Consider the following 20,598-nt stretch of genomic DNA (forward strand, 5'->3'; position numbering starts at 1 on the left):
GAGAAGGTGGAAAGTCTTAACCTGTTAGGGCTAGGGGGCAGTATTTGCACGGCTGGATAAAAAAAATGTACCCGATTTAATCTGGTTACTAATCCTACCCAGTAACTAGAATATGCATATACTTATTATATATGGATAGAAAACACTCTAAAGTTTCTAAAACTGTTTGAATGGTGTTGTCACGACAGTGACGGATGGTGGCGCCCCTCCTCGGCCGGGCGGAGCTCGGCGGTCGTCGTCGCCGGCCTACTAGCTACCATCGATCCCTTTTTGTTTCACTTTCGTTTGGTTAGGTCTAGGTAGGCACACACCTGTTTTGGGTTAGTCATTAGTAAGGGGGGGTTATTTAGGTTAGCGTAGGATGTATGTGGTTGTACGTGATTGTGTTGCTTGTCCGGGTTTTGTGTGTTCGTAAGAACGTGTATTGAGTTTTTCCTTCTGCCAGTGGTTTCTTTTATTTTGTGTACACCACCGCAGAATCGTTCAGGGCTGCGCCCCTATACCTTGTCGACCACGTACAGTGCTTCAAATAAAGAAGTGTGGTCACGAACTCTCTCTGTCTCCTGCGCCTGACTCTACCTCTCCTGTTGTTCCTCGAGCCAGCCCGTGACAGAAATCACGTACCGTAACTAAATGGAGTCAGCAGGAGCTTCAGCGCCAGCCATGTCCATGGAGGAAACCGTCGACCAACACTCCACCCTGCTCCACCGGCTGGGGAACGCCATGGATCAGGTGTTGGCGCGCCTGGAGAGCTGGGACCGACGCGCTCTCGGCCCCCTGAACTCGGCAGGCCAACAGCCTGCGCCCCCACCAGCACCCACAGCACCCAGTACCAGTGGGGTGAAACTCGCTCCCCCAGGGAGTACGATGGAACGGCCGCTGGGTGTAAGGGCTTCTTGCTCCAGTTGGAGTTATACCTGGCGACCGTTCGTCCCTCTCCCTCGGGGGAGGAGAGCGTCAGCGTCCTCGTCTCCTGCCTCACGGGTAAGGCCCTGGAATGGGCAAACGCCGTGTGGGACAGTCCGGACTCAGCCAGGGACAACTACCCAGAGTTCACCCGCCGCTTTCGGGCAGTATTCGATCATCCCCCGGAGGGGAGAGCGGCGGGTGAGCGGCTGTTTCACCTGAGGCAGGAGACGAGGAGCGCGCAGGACTTCGCTCTCGAGTTCCGGACCCTGGCCGCGGGAGCAGGGTGGAATGAGAGGGCCCTTATAGATCACTACCGTTGTAGTTTGAGGGAGGACGTCCGCCGGGAATTAGCCTGTCGGGACACGACCCACACACTGGACCAACTGGTGGATCTGTCCATCCGACTGGACAATCTGCTGGCCGCCCGCGGACGTCCGACCCGGGCCCTGCTCATTCCACCCTCCAGCCCTCCTGCTCCCACGCCTATGGAGATAGGGGGGCAGCAGCCAGGAAGACTGGAGGGGGAGGTCGCTCCTGCACCTCATGTGGTCGCAGAGGGCACACTGTGGACCGGTGCTGGGGAGACTCCCCTAGGAGTCCAGAGGGCAGGCAGAGCGCTCCTTTGACACCTCAGGTGAGTCAGCACCAGCCTCACCCAGAGCCCCCTGTCCGTCACATGTATGTGTCAGTGTCCTTTCCTTGTTTCTCCCCTCACTCCCGGTTTAAGGCGCTAGTCGATTCAGGCGCAGCAGGGAGTTTTATGGACCGTGGGGTCGCGGCTAAGTTAGGGATTCCCCTGGTCCAGTTGGACCAACCCTTCCCCGTGCACGCCCTAGACAGTCGACCACTAGGGTCAGGGCTGGTCAGGGAGGTCACTGTGCCTCTGGTCATGGTAATGCGGGGGGGTCATGAGGAATGGATTAGTCTTTTCCTCATCGATTCCCCAGCATTTCCAGTGGTTCTAGGGATTCCCTGGCTAGCCACTCACAACCCTAAGATTTCGTGGGGACAGAGGGCTCTTAAGGGGTGGTCAAATGAGTGCTCGGGCAGGTGCATAGGAGTTTCCATCGGTGCGACTACGGTGGAGAGTCCAGACCAAGTATCCACCGTGCACATTCCCTCAGAGTATGCCGATTTGGCTATCGCCTTCAGTAAAACGAAGGCGACCCAATTACCACCTCATCGACGAGGAGACTGTGCGATAAACCTCCAGGTGGGCGCTGCCCTTCCTCGTAGTCACGTTTATCCCCTGTCTCAGGAGGAAACAGCGGCTATGGAGACATACGTCACTGAGTCCTTGAGGCAGGGATACATTCGGCCATCTCACTCACCCGTCTCCTCGAGCTTCTTTTTCGTGAAGAAGAAGGAGGGAGGTCTGCGCCCGTGCATTGACTATAGAGGTCTAAATGCCATCACAGTGGGTTTCAGTTACCCACTACCTCTCATCGCCTCGGCGATGGAGTCATTTCACGGGCGCGCTTCTTCACGAAATTGGATCTCAGGAGCGCATATAATCTGGTGCGTATCCGAGGAGGGGACGAGTGGAAAACGGCATTTAGTACCACATCTGGCCATTATGAGTACCTCGTCATGCCGTATGGGTTAAAGAATGCTCCCGCAGTCTTTCAATCCTTTGTGGATGAGATTCTACGGGACCTGCTCGGTCAGGGTGTAGTGGTGTACATCGATGACATTCTGGTCTACTCCACTACACGCGCCGAGCATGTGTCTCTGGTGCGTAAAGTGCTTGGGCGACTGGTGGAGCATGACCTATACGTCAAGGCTGAGAAATGTGAGTTTTCCAAACCAGCCGTCTCTTTCTTGGGGTATCGCATTTCCTCATCAGGGGTAGTGATGGAATGTGACCGCGTTTCAGCCGTGCGTAATTGGCCGACTCCCACCACGGTGAAGGAGGTGCAGCGGTTTTTGGGATTTGCCAATTACTACCGGAGGTTTATCCGGGGCTTTGGTCAGGTGGCGGCTCCCATTACCTCACTGTTGAAGGGGGGCCCGGTGCGGTTGCAGTGGTCCGCGGAGGCGGACAGGGCCTTTAGTCGTCTGAAGGTTTTGTTCACCGACGCTCCGGTGCTGGCGCACCCGGACCCCTCTTTGCCCTTCATAGTGGAGGTGGACGCGTCCGAGGCTGGGGTAGGAGCCGTGCTGTCCCAGCGCTCGGGCGCCCCCAAAGCTCCGCCCCTGCGCCTTCTTCTCTAGGAAGTTGAGTCCGGCGGAGCGTAACTATGATGTGGGGGACAGGGAGCTGTTGGCTGTGGTCAGAGCCCTGAAGGTGTGGAGACATTGGCTTGAGGGGGCACGTCACCCTTTTCTCATCTGGACTGACCACCGCAATCTGGAGTACATCCGGGCGGCGAGGAGACTGAACCCGCGTCAAGCCAGGTGGGCGATGTTCTTTACGAGATTTCGGTTTAACATCTCGTATATCCCAGGTTCCCGGAACACTAAGGCCGACGCACTGTCTCGTCTCCATGACGCCGAGGAACGGTCCACCGATCCCACGCCCATACTTCCAGCCTCCTGCCTGGTGGCACCGGTGGTCTGGGAGGTGGACGCGGACATCGAGCGGGCGTTACGGACGGAGCCTACTCCTCCGCAGTGTCCAGTGGGTCGTAAGTACGTTCCGCTCGATGTTCGCGATCGGCTGATTCGGTGGGCTCACACGCTTCCCTCCTCGGGTCACCCAGGGGTTGAGCGGACAGTGCGTGGTCTTAGTGGGAGATACTGGTGGCCCACCTTGGTGAGGGATGTGAGGCACTATGTCTCCTCCTGTTCGGTGTGCGCTCAGAGTAAGGCTCCCAGGCACCTGCCTAGAGGGAAATTACAACCCCTCCCGGTTCCACAACGACCATGGTCCCACCTGGCGGTGGATTTCTTGACCGATCTCCCGCCGTCTCAGGGCAACACTACGATCCTGGTCGTTGTGGACCGGTTTTCTAAGTCCTGCCGTCTGCTTCCGTTACCCGGTCTTCCTACGGCCCTGCAGACCGCAGAAGCCTTATTCACCCACGTCTTCCGGCACTACGGGGTGCCCGAGGATATCGTCTCAGATCGAGGCCCCCAGTTCACGTCCAGAGTGTGGCGGGCGTTTATGGAGCGACTGGGGGTTTCGGTCAGTCTGACCTCGGGGTTTCACCCCGAAAGTAATGGGCAGGTGGAAAGGGTAAACCAGGAGGTGGGCAGGTTCCTGCGGTCCTACTGCCAGGACCGGCCAGGGGAGTGGGCAAGGTTCGTGCCATGGGCCGAAATGGCTCAGAACTCTTTGCGCCACTCCTCCACCAACATATCACCATTCCAATGTGTGTTGGGTTATCAGCCGGTCCTGGGGCCATGGCATCAGAGCCAGACGGAGGCCCCTGCGGTGGAGGAATGGGTTCAGCGCTCAAGGGAGACCTGGAACGCTGTGCAGGAATCCCTGGAACGAACCAGGGTACGACAAAAAGCGAGCGCTGACCGGCACCGCAGCGAGGCCCCGGTGTTCACCCCAGGGGAGAGAGTCTGGCTCTCGACCCGGAACCTGCCCCTCCGCCTGCCCTGCCGGAAGCTGGGTCCGCGGTTTGTGGGGCCATTTAAAGTCCTGAGGAGAATAAACGAGGTGTGTTACAGATTACAACTTCCTTCTTATTATCGCATTAACCCCTCGTTTCATGTGTCTCTCCTCAGGCCGGTGGTAGCTGGTCCGCTGCAGGAAAATGAGGTACGGGAGGTCCCTCCACCCCCCTGGACATCGGGGGCCCCCGGCGTACACAGTCCGGTCCATCTTGGACTCCAGACGCCGGGCGAGGGGCCTGCAGTACCTCGTGGACTGGGAGGGGTACGGCCCGGAGGAGAGGTGCTGGGTACCGGTGGAGGACATACTGGACCCAGCGCTCATCCGGGAGTTCCACAGCCTCCATCCGGATCGCCCTGCGCCTCGCCCTCCGGGCGTCCTCGAGGCCGGCGTCGGCGCGCTGCGGGAGCCGCGCGTCAGGGGGGAGTACTGTCACGACAGTGACGGATGGTGGCGCCCCTCCTCGGCCGGGCGGAGCTCGGCGGTCGTCGTCGCCGGCCTACTAGCTACCATCGATCCCTTTTTGTTTCACTTTCGTTTGGTTAGGTCTAGGTAGGCACACACCTGTTTTGGGTTAGTCATTAGTAAGGGGGGGTTATTTAGGTTAGCGTAGGATGTATGTGGTTGTACGTGATTGTGTTGCTTGTCCGGGTTTTGTGTGTTCGTAAGAACGTGTATTGAGTTTTTCCTTCTGCCAGTGGTTTCTTTTATTTTGTGTACACCACCGCAGAATCGTTCAGGGCTGCGCCCCTATACCTTGTCGACCACGTACAGTGCTTCAAATAAAGAAGTGTGGTCACGAACTCTCTCTGTCTCCTGCGCCTGACTCTACCTCTCCTGTTGTTCCTCGAGCCAGCCCGTGACAGGTGTCTGTGAGTATAACAGAACTCATTTGGCAGGCAAAACCCTGAGACATTTTCTGACAGGAAGTGGATACCTGATGTGTTGTATTACCTTTAAACCTATCCCATTGAAAAACACAGGGGCTGAGGAATATTTTGGCACTTCCTATTGCTTCCACTAAATGTCACCAGCCTTTACAAAGTGTTTTGAGTCTTCTGGAGGGAGATCTGACCGAACAAGAGCCATGGAACGATGATGGCCCATTAGACACCTGGCACGCGAGTTCATGTTGGGTACCCTCGTTCCAATACGTTATAAAAGAGTATGCATTCGTCCACCTTGAATATTATTCATGTTCTGGTTAAAAAAGGCCCTAATGATTTATGCTATACAACGTTTGACATGTTTGAACGAACGGAAATATATTTTTTCCCCTCGTTCATGACGAGAAGTCCGGCTGGCTTAGATCATGTGCTAACAAGACGGAGATTTTTGGACATAAATGATGAGCTTTTTTGAACAAAACTACATTCGTTATGGACCTGTGATACCTGGAAGTGACATCTGATGAAGAGAATCAAAGGTAATGGATTATTTACATAGTATTTTCGATTTTAGATCTCCCCAACATGACGTCTAGTCTGTATCGCAACGCGTATTTTTCTGGGCGCAGTGCTCAGATTATTGCAAAGTGTGATTTCCCAGTAAGGTTATTTTTAAATCTGGCAAGTTGATTGCGTTCAAGAGATGTAAATCTATAATTCTTTAAATGACAATATAATATTTTACCAATGTTTTCTAATTTTAATTATTTAATTTGTGACGCTGACTTGACTGCCGGTTATTGGAGGGAAACGATTTCCTCAACATCAATGCCATAGTAAAACGCTGTTTTTGGATATAAATATGAACTTGATAGAACTAAAAATGCATGCATTGTCTAACATAATGTCCTAGGAGTGTCATCTGATGGAGATTGTAAAAGGTTAGTGCATCATTTTAGCTGGTTTTATGGTTTTGGTGACCCTGTCTTTGAATTGACAAAACATTACACACAACTCTTGTAAATGTACTGTCCTAACATACTCTAAATTTATGCTTTCGCCGTAAAACCTTTTTGAAATCGTAAAACGTGGTTAGATTAAGGAGATGTTTATCTTTCAAAGGGTGTAAAATAGTTGTATGTTTGAAAAATTTGAATTTTGACATTTATTTGGATTCAAATTTGCCGCTCTTGAAATGCACCTGCTGTTGATGGAGTGCACCACGGGGGGGACGCTAGCGTCCCACCTAGCCCATAGACGTTAAGTTCCTTGGCGTACACATCACGGACAAACTGAATTGGTCCACCCACACAGACAGCGTGGTGGAAAAGGCACAACAGCGTCTCTTCAATGTCAGGAGGCTGAATAAATTTGGCTTGTCACCAAAAACACTCACAAACTTTTACAGATGCACAATCGAGAGCATCCTGTCGGGCTGTATCACCCGCCCACAACCGTATGGCCCTTCAGAGGGTAATAAGGTCTGCACAACGCATCACCGGGGGCAAACTCCCTGCCCTCCAGGACACCTACACCACCCGATGTCACAGGAAGGCCAAAAAGATCATCAAGGACAACAACCACCCGAGCCACTGCCTGTTCACCCCGCTATCATCCAGAAGGTGAGGTCAGTACAGGTGCATTAAAGCTGGGACCGAGAGACTGAAAAACAGCTTCTATCTCAAGGCCATCAGACTGTTAAACAGCCATCACTAACATTGAGTGGCTTCTGCCAACAAACAGACTCTATCTCTAGCCACTTTAATAATTAATAATTGGATGTAATAAATGTATCACTAGTCACTTAAACAATGCCACTATAAATAGTGTTTACATACCCTACATTACTCATCTCATATGTATATACTGTACTCTATACCATCTACTGCATCTTGCCTATGCCATTCGGCCATCGCTCATCCATCTATTTATACGTACATATACTTAATCATTCCTTTACACTTCTGTGTATAAAGTAGTTGTTGTGAAATTGTTAGATTACTTGTTAGATATTACTGCTCGGTCAGAACTAGAAGCACAAGCATTTCGCTACACTCGCCTTAACATCTGCTAACCATGCGTATGCGACCAATAAAATTTGATTTGTTTTGAAGTGATTCCCAAACCTTCCATAACAAAACCATCACCTACAGAGAGATGAAGCTGGAGAGGAGTCCTATAAGCAAGCTGGTCCTGGGGCTCTCTTCACAAACACAAACAGACCCCACATAGCCCCAGGACAGCAACACAATTACACCCAACCAAATCATGAGAAAACAAAAAGATAATTACTTGACACATTGAAAAGAATTAACAAAAAAACTGAGCAAACAAGAATGCTATTTTGCCGTAAACAGAGAGTACACAGTGAAAGAATACTTGACCACTGTGGCAGACTCAAAATTATGGAAAGCTTTGACTATGTACAGACTCAGTGAGCATAGCTTTGCTATTGAGAAAGGCCACCAAAGGCAGACCTGGCTCTCAAGAGAAGACAGGCTATGTGCACACTGCCCACGAAACTGAGCTGCACTTGCTAACCTCCTGCCAAATGTATGACCATATAAGAGACACATATTTCCCTCAGATTACACAGACCCACAAAGAATTTCAAAACAAACCCAATTTTGATAAACTCCCATATCTATAGGGTGAAATAACGCAGTGTACAATCACAGCAGCAATATTTGTGACCTGTTGGCACAAGAAAAGGGCAACCGGTGAAGATCCAACACCATTGTAAATACAACCCATGTTTATGTTTAATTATTTTCTCTTTTGTACTATAACTACTTGCACATCATTACAACACCGTATATAGACATAATATGACATTTGAAATATTTTTTTATCTTTTGTGAGTGTAATATTTACTGTTCACTTTTTATTGTTTATTTCACTTTTGTTTATCCATTTCACTTGCTTTGGCAATGTAAACATATGTTTCCCATGACAATGTAGCTCCTTGTATTGAATTAAGGAGAGGTGTATCTATAAAATGGTGTAAAATAGTCATATGTTTGAGAAATTGAAGTTATAGCATTTATGAGGTTTTGCATTTAGCGTGACGCGATTCCACTGGCTGTTGATTAGGGTGGGACGCAAGCGTCCCACTGGCCCAGAGAGGTTAAACAGAGAGACAGAAAGAGAGAGAGAGAGCGAGCGAGAGAGAGGAATGTTTGTCACAGGAGAAGAGTTCTATTAAACCATTAAACCATTAAGGCCTCCTTCCTTCTTCTCCCTCCTCCCACCCTAAACTAGCCAGAGCCGTCTGTGGCTGAAAACTAGGTCAGTCTCCTGTCCTTGTGTATCGGTTCACTGACTGACTTCCTGGCGCCCTGTTTAGACAAAGGCAGCGTTTTCTCTTTCACTGCTTCTTTAACCTGTTGGGTCTAGGGGGCAGCATTTGCACGTCTGGATAAAAAAAATGTACCCGATTTAATCTGGTTACTAATCCTACCCAGTAACTAGAATATGCATATACTTATTATATATGGATAGAAAACACTCTAAAGTTTCCAAAACTGTTTGAATGGTGTCTGTGAGTATAACAGAACTCATTTGGCAGGCAAAACCCTGAGACATTTTCTGACAGGAAGTGGATACCTGATGTGTTGTATTGATTTTAAACCTATCCCATTGAAAAACACAGGGGTTTAGGAATATTTTGGCACTTCCTATTGCTTCCACTAGATGTCACCAGCCTTTACAAAGTGTTTTGAGTCTTCTGGAGGGAGATCTGACCGAACAAGAGCCATGGAACGGTGATGTCCCATTAGACACCTGGCGCTACTTCATGTTGGGTACCCTCGTTCCAATACGTTATAAAAGGCTATGCATTCGTCCACCTTGAATATTATTCATGTTCTGGTTAAAAAGGCCCTAATGATTTATGCTATACAACGTTTGACATGTTTGAACGAACGGAAATATATTTTTTCCCCTCGTTCATGACGAGAAGTCCGGCTGGCTTACATCATGTGCTAACGAGACGGAGATTTTTGGACATAAATGATGAGCTTTTTTGAACAAAACTACATTCGTTATGGACCTGTGATACCTGGAAGTGACATCTGATGAAGAGAATCAAAGGTAATGGATTATTTACATAGTATTTTCGATTTTAGATCTCCCCAACATGACGTCTAGTCTGTATCGCAACGCGTATTTTTCTGGGCACAGTGCTCAGATTATTGCAAAGTGTGATTTCCCAGTAAGGTTATTTTTAAATCTGGCAAGTTGATTGCGTTCAAAAGATGTAAATCTATAATTCTTTAAATGACAATATAATATTTTACCAATGTTTTCTAATTTTAATTATTTAATTTGTGACGCTGACTTGACTGCCGGTTATTGGAGGGAAACGATTTCCTCAACATCAATGCCATAGTAAAACGCTGTTTTTGTATATAAATATGAACTTGATAGAACTAAAAATGCATGCATTGTCTAACATAATGTCCTAGGAGTGTCATCTGATGGAGATTGTAAAAGGTTAGTGTATCATTTTAGCTGGTTTTATGGTTTTGGTGACCCTGTCTTTGACTTGACAAAACATTACACACAACTCTTGTAAATGTACTGTCCTAACATACTCTAAATTTATGCTTTCGCCGTAAAACCTTTTTGAAATCGTAAAACGTGGTTAGATTAAGGAGATGTTTATCTTTCAAATGGTGTAACATAGTTGTATTTTTGAAAAATTTGAATTTTGACATTTATTTGGATTCAAATTTGCCGCTCTTGAAATGCACCTGCTGTTGATGGAGTGCACCACAGGTGGCACGCTAGCGTCCCACCTAGCCCCAAGAGGTTAATAGCACACATTCGTTGACCGGTCATGCTGGACTTCCAAAACGACATGTCTTACTGTGGGACATTAGACATCTCCAAAAGCATTGGAGAGGAATATTCGAGATGAGGGACTTCTCTTCAAAATCAGCTGAGAAGGAGGTAATGACATGCAAGCAATCGGGGAAAGACTAATTGAGAAAGATTTCAGTCTGAGTTCCTAAAATGAAATCTGTCTTATCCCGTTTCGTGACATCATCAGCGTCTCCTCCGACACTTGACCTGTCAGAGTGTCGGAGGTCTGTCAAGTGTATCGCCTTTGACCTCTCTGTGTCTTGCTGTGTGTTTGACAGCATTGTTTATTCAGTAAAAAGACAGTTAACCTCTTGACGGTCGCCTAGGATAGGGGGCGCTACAGCGCATTTTGAAAAGAATTTGTGCCCATTTTAGACGGTCTACTACTCAAACTCAGAAGCTAGGATATGCATATAATTAATACTTGTGGATAGAAAACACCGTAAAGTTTCTAAAACTGTTTGAATGGTGTCTGTGAGTATAACAGAACTCATATGGCAGTCAAAACCCCGAGACAGATCGAAACAGGAAGTGGAATTCTGAATTGCGGACTCAACTTCATCACGTTGCCTATTAATCACACCTTGAGCTATGGTTCATTGAGCACTTCCTATTGCTTCCACTAGATGTCCCCAGTCTTTACAAAGTGATTTGAGTCTCCTACTGTGAAAACTGACAGAATGACACGCTGTGGAACGTGGTCACACGGAGAGGGCCATCACCATTATGACGCCGGCGCTCCTGGCTACCCTCCCCTTTCGAAACGTTTATAAAGACAATGCAATCGTCCCCCTTGAATCTTATTGGAGCTGTGGTTGAAAAAGGCCCTAAAGATTTATGTTATACAACGTTTGACATGTTTGAACGGGACCTAAATAAGAAAAAAATGCATTTTGTTGAAAGAGTAGCCCCGCGCACGTCGGAACTTTTGGTGCAGCCTTCAGAACGAGCTAACAACAACAAGCTAATGGAACATAAAGGATGAACTTTTTCGAACGAAAATACATTTGTTGTGGACCTGGGATTCCTGGAAGTGCCTAAGGATGAAGATAATCAAAGGTAAGGGATTATTGACAATAGTATACAAGACTAGATTTGATATGCGATTGTTCCAAGATGGCGCTGACCTGTATTGCTAGCCTATTGTTCTGAGTATCGCATCCCCTTTTATCGCAAAGTGTGATTACCCAGTAAAGTTATTTTTAAATCTGGCATTACAGGTGCTTCCAAGAGATATTCATCTATAAATCTTAGAATGACAATATTACATTTTAAAAATGTTTTCGAATAGTAATTTAGTCAATTGTAGTGCTGTTTCATCGGATGCATTTGAGAGGAAAATAGTTAGTCAACGTTACGCACCGATGTAAAAGGCTGTTTTTATATATAAATACGAACTTTATCGAACAAAAGAATGCATGTATTGTGTAACATGAAGTGCTAGGTGTGTCATCTGATGAAGATTGTCAAAGGTTAGTGCTGCATTTAGCTGTTTTTTGGTTATTTGTGATGCATGTGGTTGGTCGGAAAATGGCTATGTGGCTACTTTTATGATATACTCCTCTAACATAATCTAATGTTTTGCTTTTGCTGTAAAGCCTTTTTGAAATCGGACAACGTGGTTAGATTCAGGAGAGGTGTATCTATAAAACGATATAATTTGAAAAAAAAAATTAAAACAAAAAATTATTACATTTTGTTATGCTAATGGCGATAGGATTTTTCGCTGGATGTTCAGGGGTTAATAGGCTGGATATTGACGTGTAGGAATCAGACAATAGACACGGCACGCTGCCTGTCTCCAGTCTCAAAGATATCCCTCTCTGTTTCACACGTTGTTGTTGTGGTCGCCTTCAAATGAAGAGATCATGGGTCAGTGAATCTCCATTTACAGTGCTTCTTAGTCCAGGACTAGGCATAATGTGTTCAGGAAACTGCCCCCAACTCTCTTCCAATCCTATCTGAGGTTGTAGTATCTGGCTGGTATCTTGTAACCTTCATGAAGACATGTGTCGCTTGTTGTTCCCCAGGCATTAGTCAACATAGGACCTCCGCAAGATAATGCACTACTGCGCAAATAGCAGACTCCAAATTACAGTGTAATTCAGTATTTCCTAATCAGATATGATATCATTGTGGAAGGTTGGCGGTATAGGCTATTTGCAGGGTGAATTTATCACTAGGTCACCATTAGGCTACAGGGTCTAAATCTCCTTGAAGTGTTGATTGTTTCTCTGTGATTCTCCAACTATTAACATATGAAAGGGCCCATTAGGGAGGAGCATGTTACTATCTTCAGATTAGCAATGGTCATTTTGGCCCGTGATGTTGTTGACTGGTTTGCTAAACAGCTCTCCCTTTTCTCTCTCTCCCTCTATAGCTTTCTAACCTCATTCTCCCCTGACTCTCTATGTCTCCCTCTCTCCACCCATCCTCTCTCCCCCTCTCAATCTCACGTTCGTGTGTATAGACGAACCAAGGCGCAGCGTGAGTAGCGTTCCACATCTTTATTATAAAGTGAAACTTAGCAAAATAGAAAACAAACAATAAATGAATAAATGAACCGTGACTACAGCGATGCTACGTGCACTAACTCAAAACACAAACAATATCCCATAACCCACAGCTGGAAAAAATGCTACTTAAGTCTGATCCCCAATTAGAGACAACGATAACCAGCTGCCTCTAATTGGGAATCATACAAATCACTAACATAGAAAATCAAACCTAGAACCCCACATAGAAATAAACAAACTAGATCAACCCCCCAGTCACGCTCTGACCTACTCTACCATAGAAAATAAGAGCTCTCTATGGTCAGGACGTGACACTGTCTCGCTTTCTCCCCCTCCCCTCCTCTCTGTTTGTCGCTCCCCTCCCCCCCTCTCTAAACAGTGTTCTGTCATTTAGCAATCAATGCGCTAGCAATCAAATGCAAACATCACAAAGCTAAGATTCACAAATTCTAATAAAAATGCATAAATTACCACCAGACACACAATGGCACACAGTCAATCCCTCATTCCCCCTCTTTCATCCTTTCTCGTTCTCTCTCTCTCCATTTCTCTCTCTCTCTCCCTCTAGCTCCCTTCTTCTAGTGAATCCCCATTCACTTCCCAAGGACACCATTCCATTCCCTCCACCATCCTGCCTTTTCCATCCCTTTCCATTGTTCTTTCACAATATTCAGCCTTAAGTAAGATACCCTCCCATCACCCTGCGAATTGGAATTCAATATGCTGTATTGGCATGACAATGAAATACCAATAGACTGTCTATAGTCCCTCTCCCTTTGCCCCTCTCGATCTCCCAAATGAACTTGAAAGTGATGGATCAATGTTGACAAAGCAACGCAATACAAAATAATTACGGAATATAAAAGGAATTAGTGTCAAATGGATGCTTTACAATTCCTCTTTCTCCCTCTCTCCCACTTTTGTTCTCCCCCTATATCCCCCTCTCCATCACTCCACCTCCCTGAATGTGGGTGTTGTTCTTCTGTGAGAGAATGAACAGGTTGGTGTGTGTGAGTCAGAAAGGATTAAAACAGTACAACATAGGCAGGAGAAGCAGCACTCTGCTCCATCTGAGCGTTGCCTGGCTTTCTGTTATCTATGTTTAGAAACAGAACTCTGGATTCTTTATCCTCACTCTCCCTCTCACAAAGACACTGCTGTCTTTCAGTGGAAAAATAAGACTTGGATGGCGATGTGACTTGGAGCTGTGCAACAGGCACAATACACAGCACAGTGAAAAATGGCTATGAAAAGAAAGAGAGGAAAAAGTAACTTCAAGATTACTTAAATAAAGAACTGTTACCTGGATGGAGTGGGAGTGGGCCAAAAGGGTCAGGCCCCAATGTGTCTGTGCGTCTGTCTCTCTCTCTCTCTCTCTCTCTCTCTCTCTCTCTCTCGTAACAATTATATTTTTTTACATTTTGTCAGGAAATGCAGCTCTGTCTCAGGTTCTGCTGTTGTGGAGAGGTTGCACAGCCTTTCCTCTACAGGGAGCCAGGTTTTCCTGTGAGCCTCTCTCTCTCTCTGTGTGTGTTTCTTTCTCTCTCTCTTTTTTCACTTTTTCTTCAGCAGTATTGTAACGACTTCCGCCGAAGTTGGTGCCTCTCCTAGTTCGGGCGGAGTTCGGCGGTCGAATTCACCGGCTTTCTAGCCTCCACGGATCTACATTTCTTTTTCCATTTGTTTTGTCTGTATTGTTCACACCTGGTTCCCATTACGTTTTAATTATTTCCCTATTTAACCCCCTGGAGCCATTATGGTTTTGTGCTTGTTTATTGTTGTCAGTTGTCTCGTTTATGTGATTCTGGATTTTCATTCTCCTTGTTGGAAGATTGATTTTGAGTAAAGTTACTATTATTACTCATCTCTGTGTCCTGCGCCTGACTCCGCCTTACCCACATCACCTAGACCCTCACAAGTATCTCGATCACACCACTTAGTCTATAAAAACGGCATTATCTTATGAGTTGAGATAGGAGGGGTCAGGTCAGAAAAACAATTAGGGCCTGCTATTCTGAATTTCAGCCATACAGGTTTATCCCCCGTGACTGTGGAGCATTAACAGATGAAGCATATTCATTAAATGAACACCTTAACACCTAAAGCTTAACAGCAGCCATTACAATAGGACATGGTGCTACTAGACTGGTTAAAGGATTTACTGTAATTAATGAATGTGTGGGGGTACAGTACACTGCTTGTCTCTCGCTCTCTCTCCTTCTCTCCCTCCCCCTTTCTCCCTCTCACTGCCTCCCTCTCTCACCATGGCCAGTATCTCTCATGTCTCCTCTCCTCAAAAGCACATGCAGCAGCCCCCTTAATGGTTAGATGTTAGATCACGCACTGCTTTAGAAGACAAAACCAACGGCAACTGTTCCTCTTCTGCTCAGAAACTGGCATCAAGAGACAACATTAAAAAGGCAAAAGTGAAGAAAGCAAATTTAACAAAATAACATGATGCAGGCAGAAAAAAGTCCTTGTTTACTGAGACAAACAGATCCCAGAAGGAGAACCATCAACACAACGCTTCCACTTCCCTCTCCCCTTCTCTCCCATCCCCCACCCTCTCTTGCCCGGCCAGCTGTCTATACACCTGCTCTCTCTCTTTCTGTTTCTCTCCGTCATTCTAACTCTCTCTATTTCCCCTTCTCTTTCCCTCCCTCCCTCCCTCCCTCCCTCCCTCCCTCCCTCCCTCCCTCCCTCCCTCCCTCCCTCCCTCCCTCCCTCCCTCCCTCCCTCCCTCCCTCCCTCTTCCATTCTTTCTCTCTCTCTCTCCCTTCTCTCTCTCCTTCCTTATCTCCCTCACTAGTGATCATCTTCTACGTATCTCTCCTCTGCTCTTCTAGTGCCATATCTCCTTATATGGAACCAGAAGACTGGTGTGCGCGACTGGTGGGGGGACCGTGTGTGTGTGCAAATTATCCTAATTGCACAAGGGCTATCCAGCCTGTCACTATTTCACTCCCCATTATCCTCCCATCTATGTGGCTTACCCTCTCTCTCCAAATCCAAGTTCTACCCCCAATGAGCTGTCATAATATGCCTAAACATGGGATAGAAATAAAAAAGTAAGAGCAGCACTAAAACCCAGTAATTTCCCATACCAACCCCCGTCCTCATACCCCCATATCTGATCAGCTCAATCCAGCTCTGTCATTAAATCTCTGTCATCAAATCTCCCCACTACCCCTACTCCCCTACTCCGATCCCATCCATCCACAGCCTCAGTTTATTTAAACCTCCATCCTTCCCTCCCCCCTTCCCTCCCTCCCTGTCCCCAACCGTAGCACATTTCTAATGCTAATTAGTTAAACCTCTCTCTGCCACTCTATCCCCTTCCATCCATCCGCTAAAGCTAGTTATTCAAATCTCTCTCTCTCTCTCTCTCTCTCTCTCTCTCTCTCTCTCTCTCTCTCTCTCTCTCTCTCTCTCTCTCTCTCTCTCTCTCTCTCTCTCTCTCTCTCTCTCTCTCTCTCTCTCTCTCTCTCTCTCTCTCTCTCTCTCTCTCTCTCTCTCTCTCTCTCTCTTCGCCCGCTGCTACCCACTCTTCCTACAACCCAGGCATTGGTTTAAAGGTGCTTCCCTGAAGGGCTCAGCCTGAGCTACACTGTTATTTCCACGCCCAGGATAAACCTCTCTTTATATACACTACTCACTCCTGTTATTTTTCTGCTCTCCTTTTCTTTTCTCCTTCTCTGTATCTATTGCTCTCTTCTACTTCTGCATATTAACCCATATGAAATTCCAGGTTGTTGTTTTTTTTACAGCACAATGTTACACAAGTGTGTAGCTAACTTATTGAGAACATTGGTCTTACTAACAAAACATTCTACGCTTCCGAAATATGTATTCTATCGTTGGTATGTTGAAGAACTAAGAGAGATAAGAGTATACAAAATATAAATACATCCAGAGATAGAGATTTAAGTGTCTGGGACTAATGGACTAGCTAACATGTACTGTATAGGAATGTCTCTTCGTCTTTCTCTCTCCCTCTCGCTCCCCCTCCATCCCTCTCTTTCTTGCTCTCTCTCACTCTCTCTCTCTCTCTGGGTCATCATCCTCCCGGTTAAGTGGACTCTGACCAGTGTGAGTGACTGGGTGATGCCGACACACACAAACACACTGGTGGCACCTTAATTGGGGAAGACGGGATCATAGTAATGGCTCCAACGGAATAAATTGAATAGTTTCAAACACATCATTCACTCCATTCCAGACATTATTATGAACCATACTCCCCTCACCAGCTTCCTGTGACACACACAGAGACACACATACAGTTCTAAGGTCACTGTGTGTTTTCCTGGCCGGAACAGGTGTCATGCAGACAGCGTACCGGAGTGCAGGCGTGGGAAAGGTGAAATCACTGTAAACATTTTCTCTTTCTCTCTTCTCTTATTTCATCTTATTTCTGTCAGTGTGGATCTAGCTGCTCTATTCTCTTGCTCCATCTCTTTCCCTCTTTCTTTCCCTCCCTCGCTTCTCGGTCTCTCTCATTCAGCGTGTGTGATATCTTTCTCCATTAGTTAGTTTATCCTGAGGATATAACGCCACCTACACACATTGAGCACGGGGCAGCCGGATCACACAACACAGAACAGAAATACCGGCAGAGTTGCAGCTAGCTCAGAACACAACAACTACTTCACTCAGCATCAATACTTGTTACAGTTACATAAATGGCAGTTTATATCCATCCATCGCCGCCCCACACAAACACACACATCACAACAGCTCCACAATGTGAAAGCAAACATGGTTAAACAGGTTATTCTTTTAAAAATTCTTCAAGCTCTGTCAAGTTGATTGTTGATCATTGCTAGACAGCCATTTTCAAGCATTGCCATAGATTTCTAAGCCGATTTATGCCAAAACTGTAACTAGGCCACTCAGGAACATTCAATGTCATCTTTGTAAGTAAGTCCAGTGTATAATTGGCCTTGTGTTTTAGGTTATTGTCCTCCTGAAAGGTGAATGTTTCTCCCAGTTTGTTTTGGAAAGCAGACTGAACCAGGTTTTCCTCTAGGACTTTGCCTGTGCTGAACTCTATTCCTTTTCTTTTAATCCTAAAACTCCCTAGTCCTTGCCGATTAATATTTTTATTCTGTACAGGCTTCCTTCTTTTCACTAATTTAGGTTAGTGTTGTGGAGTAACGACAATGTTGTTGATCCATCCTCAGTTTTCTCCTATCACTGCCATTTAACTCTGTAACTGGTTTAAAATCACCATTGGCCTCGTGGTGAAATCCCTTAGCGGTTTCCTTCCTCGCCGCCAACTGAGTTAAGAAGGACACCTGCATCTTTGTAGAGACTGGGTGTATTGATACACCATCCAAAGTGTAACTAACAATTTCACCATGCTCAAAGGGATATTCAATGTCTGTTTTTTTACCCTTCTTTGCAAGATACTAGAAAAACTCCATGGTCGTTGTCGTTGAATCTGTGTTTGCAATTCACTGCTCGACTGAGAGACCTTACAGATAATTGTATGTGTGGTGTACAGAGATGAATAGTCATTCAAAAATCATGTTAAACACCATTATTGCACACAGAGTTAGTCCATGCCACTTATTATCTGAATAGTTAGGCACATTTTTACTCCTGAAGCTATTTAGGCTTGCCATAAAGGATTTGAATACTTATTTACGCATGACATTTCAGCTTTACATTTTTTTATTAATTTGTAAACAAAAATCTAAAAGCATAATTCCACTTTGACATTATGGGGTATTTTGGGTAGATCAGTGACACAAAATAGAATTGTAATAAAGGTTATATTCAGGCTGTGACACAGCAAAATGTGGGAAAAGTCAAGGGGTGTAAATACTTTTTGAAGGCACTGTATCTATAACAGAGCTTGTGGCAACTACCACCTAAATACAGCCAACCATCAAGTGATCCCTCTCAGTCCAGCTGTGTGATGGGAACATGCCCCACATTTTTTAGCAATTGGAGCCAAAATATCTGCTTAAAAACAACTCTAATTATATACCATAGATAGGAAAAAGTTGTTTATCTTTTACCTAAATAAAGATAATGGTTGATATCAGTGATGCAAAATATGTATCAAACACAATACAAGCAGTCTCCTCAGAATGCGCACACACACACACACACACACACACACACACACACACACACACACACACACACACACACACACACACACACACACACACACACACACACACACACACACACACACACACACACACTGCTGGGTGTAGGTAGCATAGTCAGTGCACTCACCTTGGTACTCCTGTCCGGCGGTGTAGGCAGTGGGGTTCCCAGCGATCTGTAGGGTGAGGAGCACCTCTCCCCCTCCCTCGGCCACCCCAGACCCCTCCAGCTCCCCATGGTGGGTACACAGGAAGAAGAAGGGGTTGAAGCGGGGGTAGAAGCCTGCTGCTGGGGGGCTCCCCAAATCCACACCGGTCCCTAACACCAGGGCCAGCAGGGCACAGCTGAGGGCACCCCAGACAGAGGCCCATGCCATCGCCCTGAAAAACGACGGAACGAGGGAGAGAGGGATGAAGAAGAGGAGTGAGAGGGGTGGTGTGTGGAGAAAGGTAGTCACAGGTAGAGTTCCAGTAAGATGGCTTGAGGGCTGGAGTCCACACTTGGTCGATTTGGATAGAGAAAGTCTGGTTCTGGGTTCTGAAAACAGTGTGTGTAAATATGTGTGTGTGGTTGGTTATAAGCAGACTGTACTGTAGCACTCCGTTTCTCTCCTCTGTTCCGCCTTTTCTCTTTCTCTCTCTTCTCTCTTCCTTCCACTCTGTGGGAGTTCAGAGCTAGTCTTTGCTGTCCTGTTCCGCGGTTTAAATACCTCCCCTTCACCCACCCCTCCCTCCCTCTCTCTTTCAGACCCAGGCGTGCTGTACACTCTGTGAGCCGGCCTCCCTCCCTATCTCTCTCTCATCCAGCTCTCTCCTCCCTCTTTTTCTGTCACTCATTCTATCACTCTGTTTCTCTCTCTCCATCTCACTCTCTCTCTATCCCCAGCTCCCTCTAGCCCACTGTATCACTCCACCCAGGACCCTTCCATCCCTCTCTCTCCAGAGACCTTAGCTGTCTTATCTCTCTGCATCTGTTCGTTTCTTTATCCCCACCATAGGCATAGAGAGAGAGATCCTAGCTTATTCACACTTTCCTTTGTCTTTTTCCCCATCCACCACCCAGCCTGTCTCCTCCTCTTCTCCTCCTCTACCACCTAGTATCACACCTCCCTCCCCTCCTTTTTCTCTTCCCTCTCTCTCTCAGCTCTCCATCTCACTTAGTCCCCCTCCCCTCTGCCTGTCTCCATACTAACCCCTTCTCTCTATATATGTCTCCTTGTCTCTGTCTCCTCAGCTCTGTATTTTTACCCAATTCTAAGTATTTTGTTTTTCCACCTCCTCTTGTCTCGTTGCTTTTTTATGGGGTTTCCTTCAGAATCTCCTTTTCCATCCGATTCTCCAACTTTCTCTTTCTTCACTGTCAGAGCCCAGCCTGCTTCTGCTTTCTCCCTGCTTCCCCCCCTCTCTCTCTCTCTCTCTCTTTCTCTCCCTTTCTTTCTTTCTTTCTTTCTTTCTTTCTTTCTTTCTTTCTTTCTTTCTTTCTTTCTTTCTTTCTTTCTTTCTTTCTTTCTTTCTCTCTTTCCCTCTTTCCCTCTTTCCCTCTTTCCCTCTTTCCCTCTTTCCCTCTTTCCCTCTTTCACTCGCCCTCCCTCCCCCTGTTCTCTGGTCTAAATTAACTCCCCACTATAGAGCAGAGTAGACACCAATGCCGATAATTCTGTTTTCACCCCGTATGTCTCTATAGCCCGGCTTCCAAATCATAGCTTAGTCTCTCCCTCCCTCTCTCTCCCTCT

At 46.5% G+C, this 20,598-nt stretch overlaps 1 protein-coding gene across 2 annotated transcripts in view; it reads right to left on the reverse strand.

The window, feature by feature from the left end:
• LOC106573022 (reelin) overlaps window positions 1-20,340 on the reverse strand; it is a 318,605-nt gene extending 298,265 nt beyond the window's left edge. The window contains exon 1 of one of the 2 annotated variants that reach the window (XM_045696831.1): window positions 18,996-20,340. In XM_045696831.1, the coding sequence (XP_045552787.1) occupies window positions 18,996-19,242 (247 nt within the window). In that variant the 5' untranslated portion in view covers window positions 19,243-20,340. The remainder of the gene's footprint in view (window positions 1-18,995) is intronic. The other variant, XM_045696832.1, reaches the window with a different exon arrangement.
• Between the last annotated feature and the right edge of the window lie 258 nt (window positions 20,341-20,598).

The sequence above is a fragment of the Salmo salar genome, chromosome ssa16, assembly GCF_905237065.1.
Source record: "Salmo salar chromosome ssa16, Ssal_v3.1, whole genome shotgun sequence".
In the NCBI taxonomy this organism is placed as follows: Eukaryota; Metazoa; Chordata; class Actinopteri; order Salmoniformes; family Salmonidae; genus Salmo; species Salmo salar.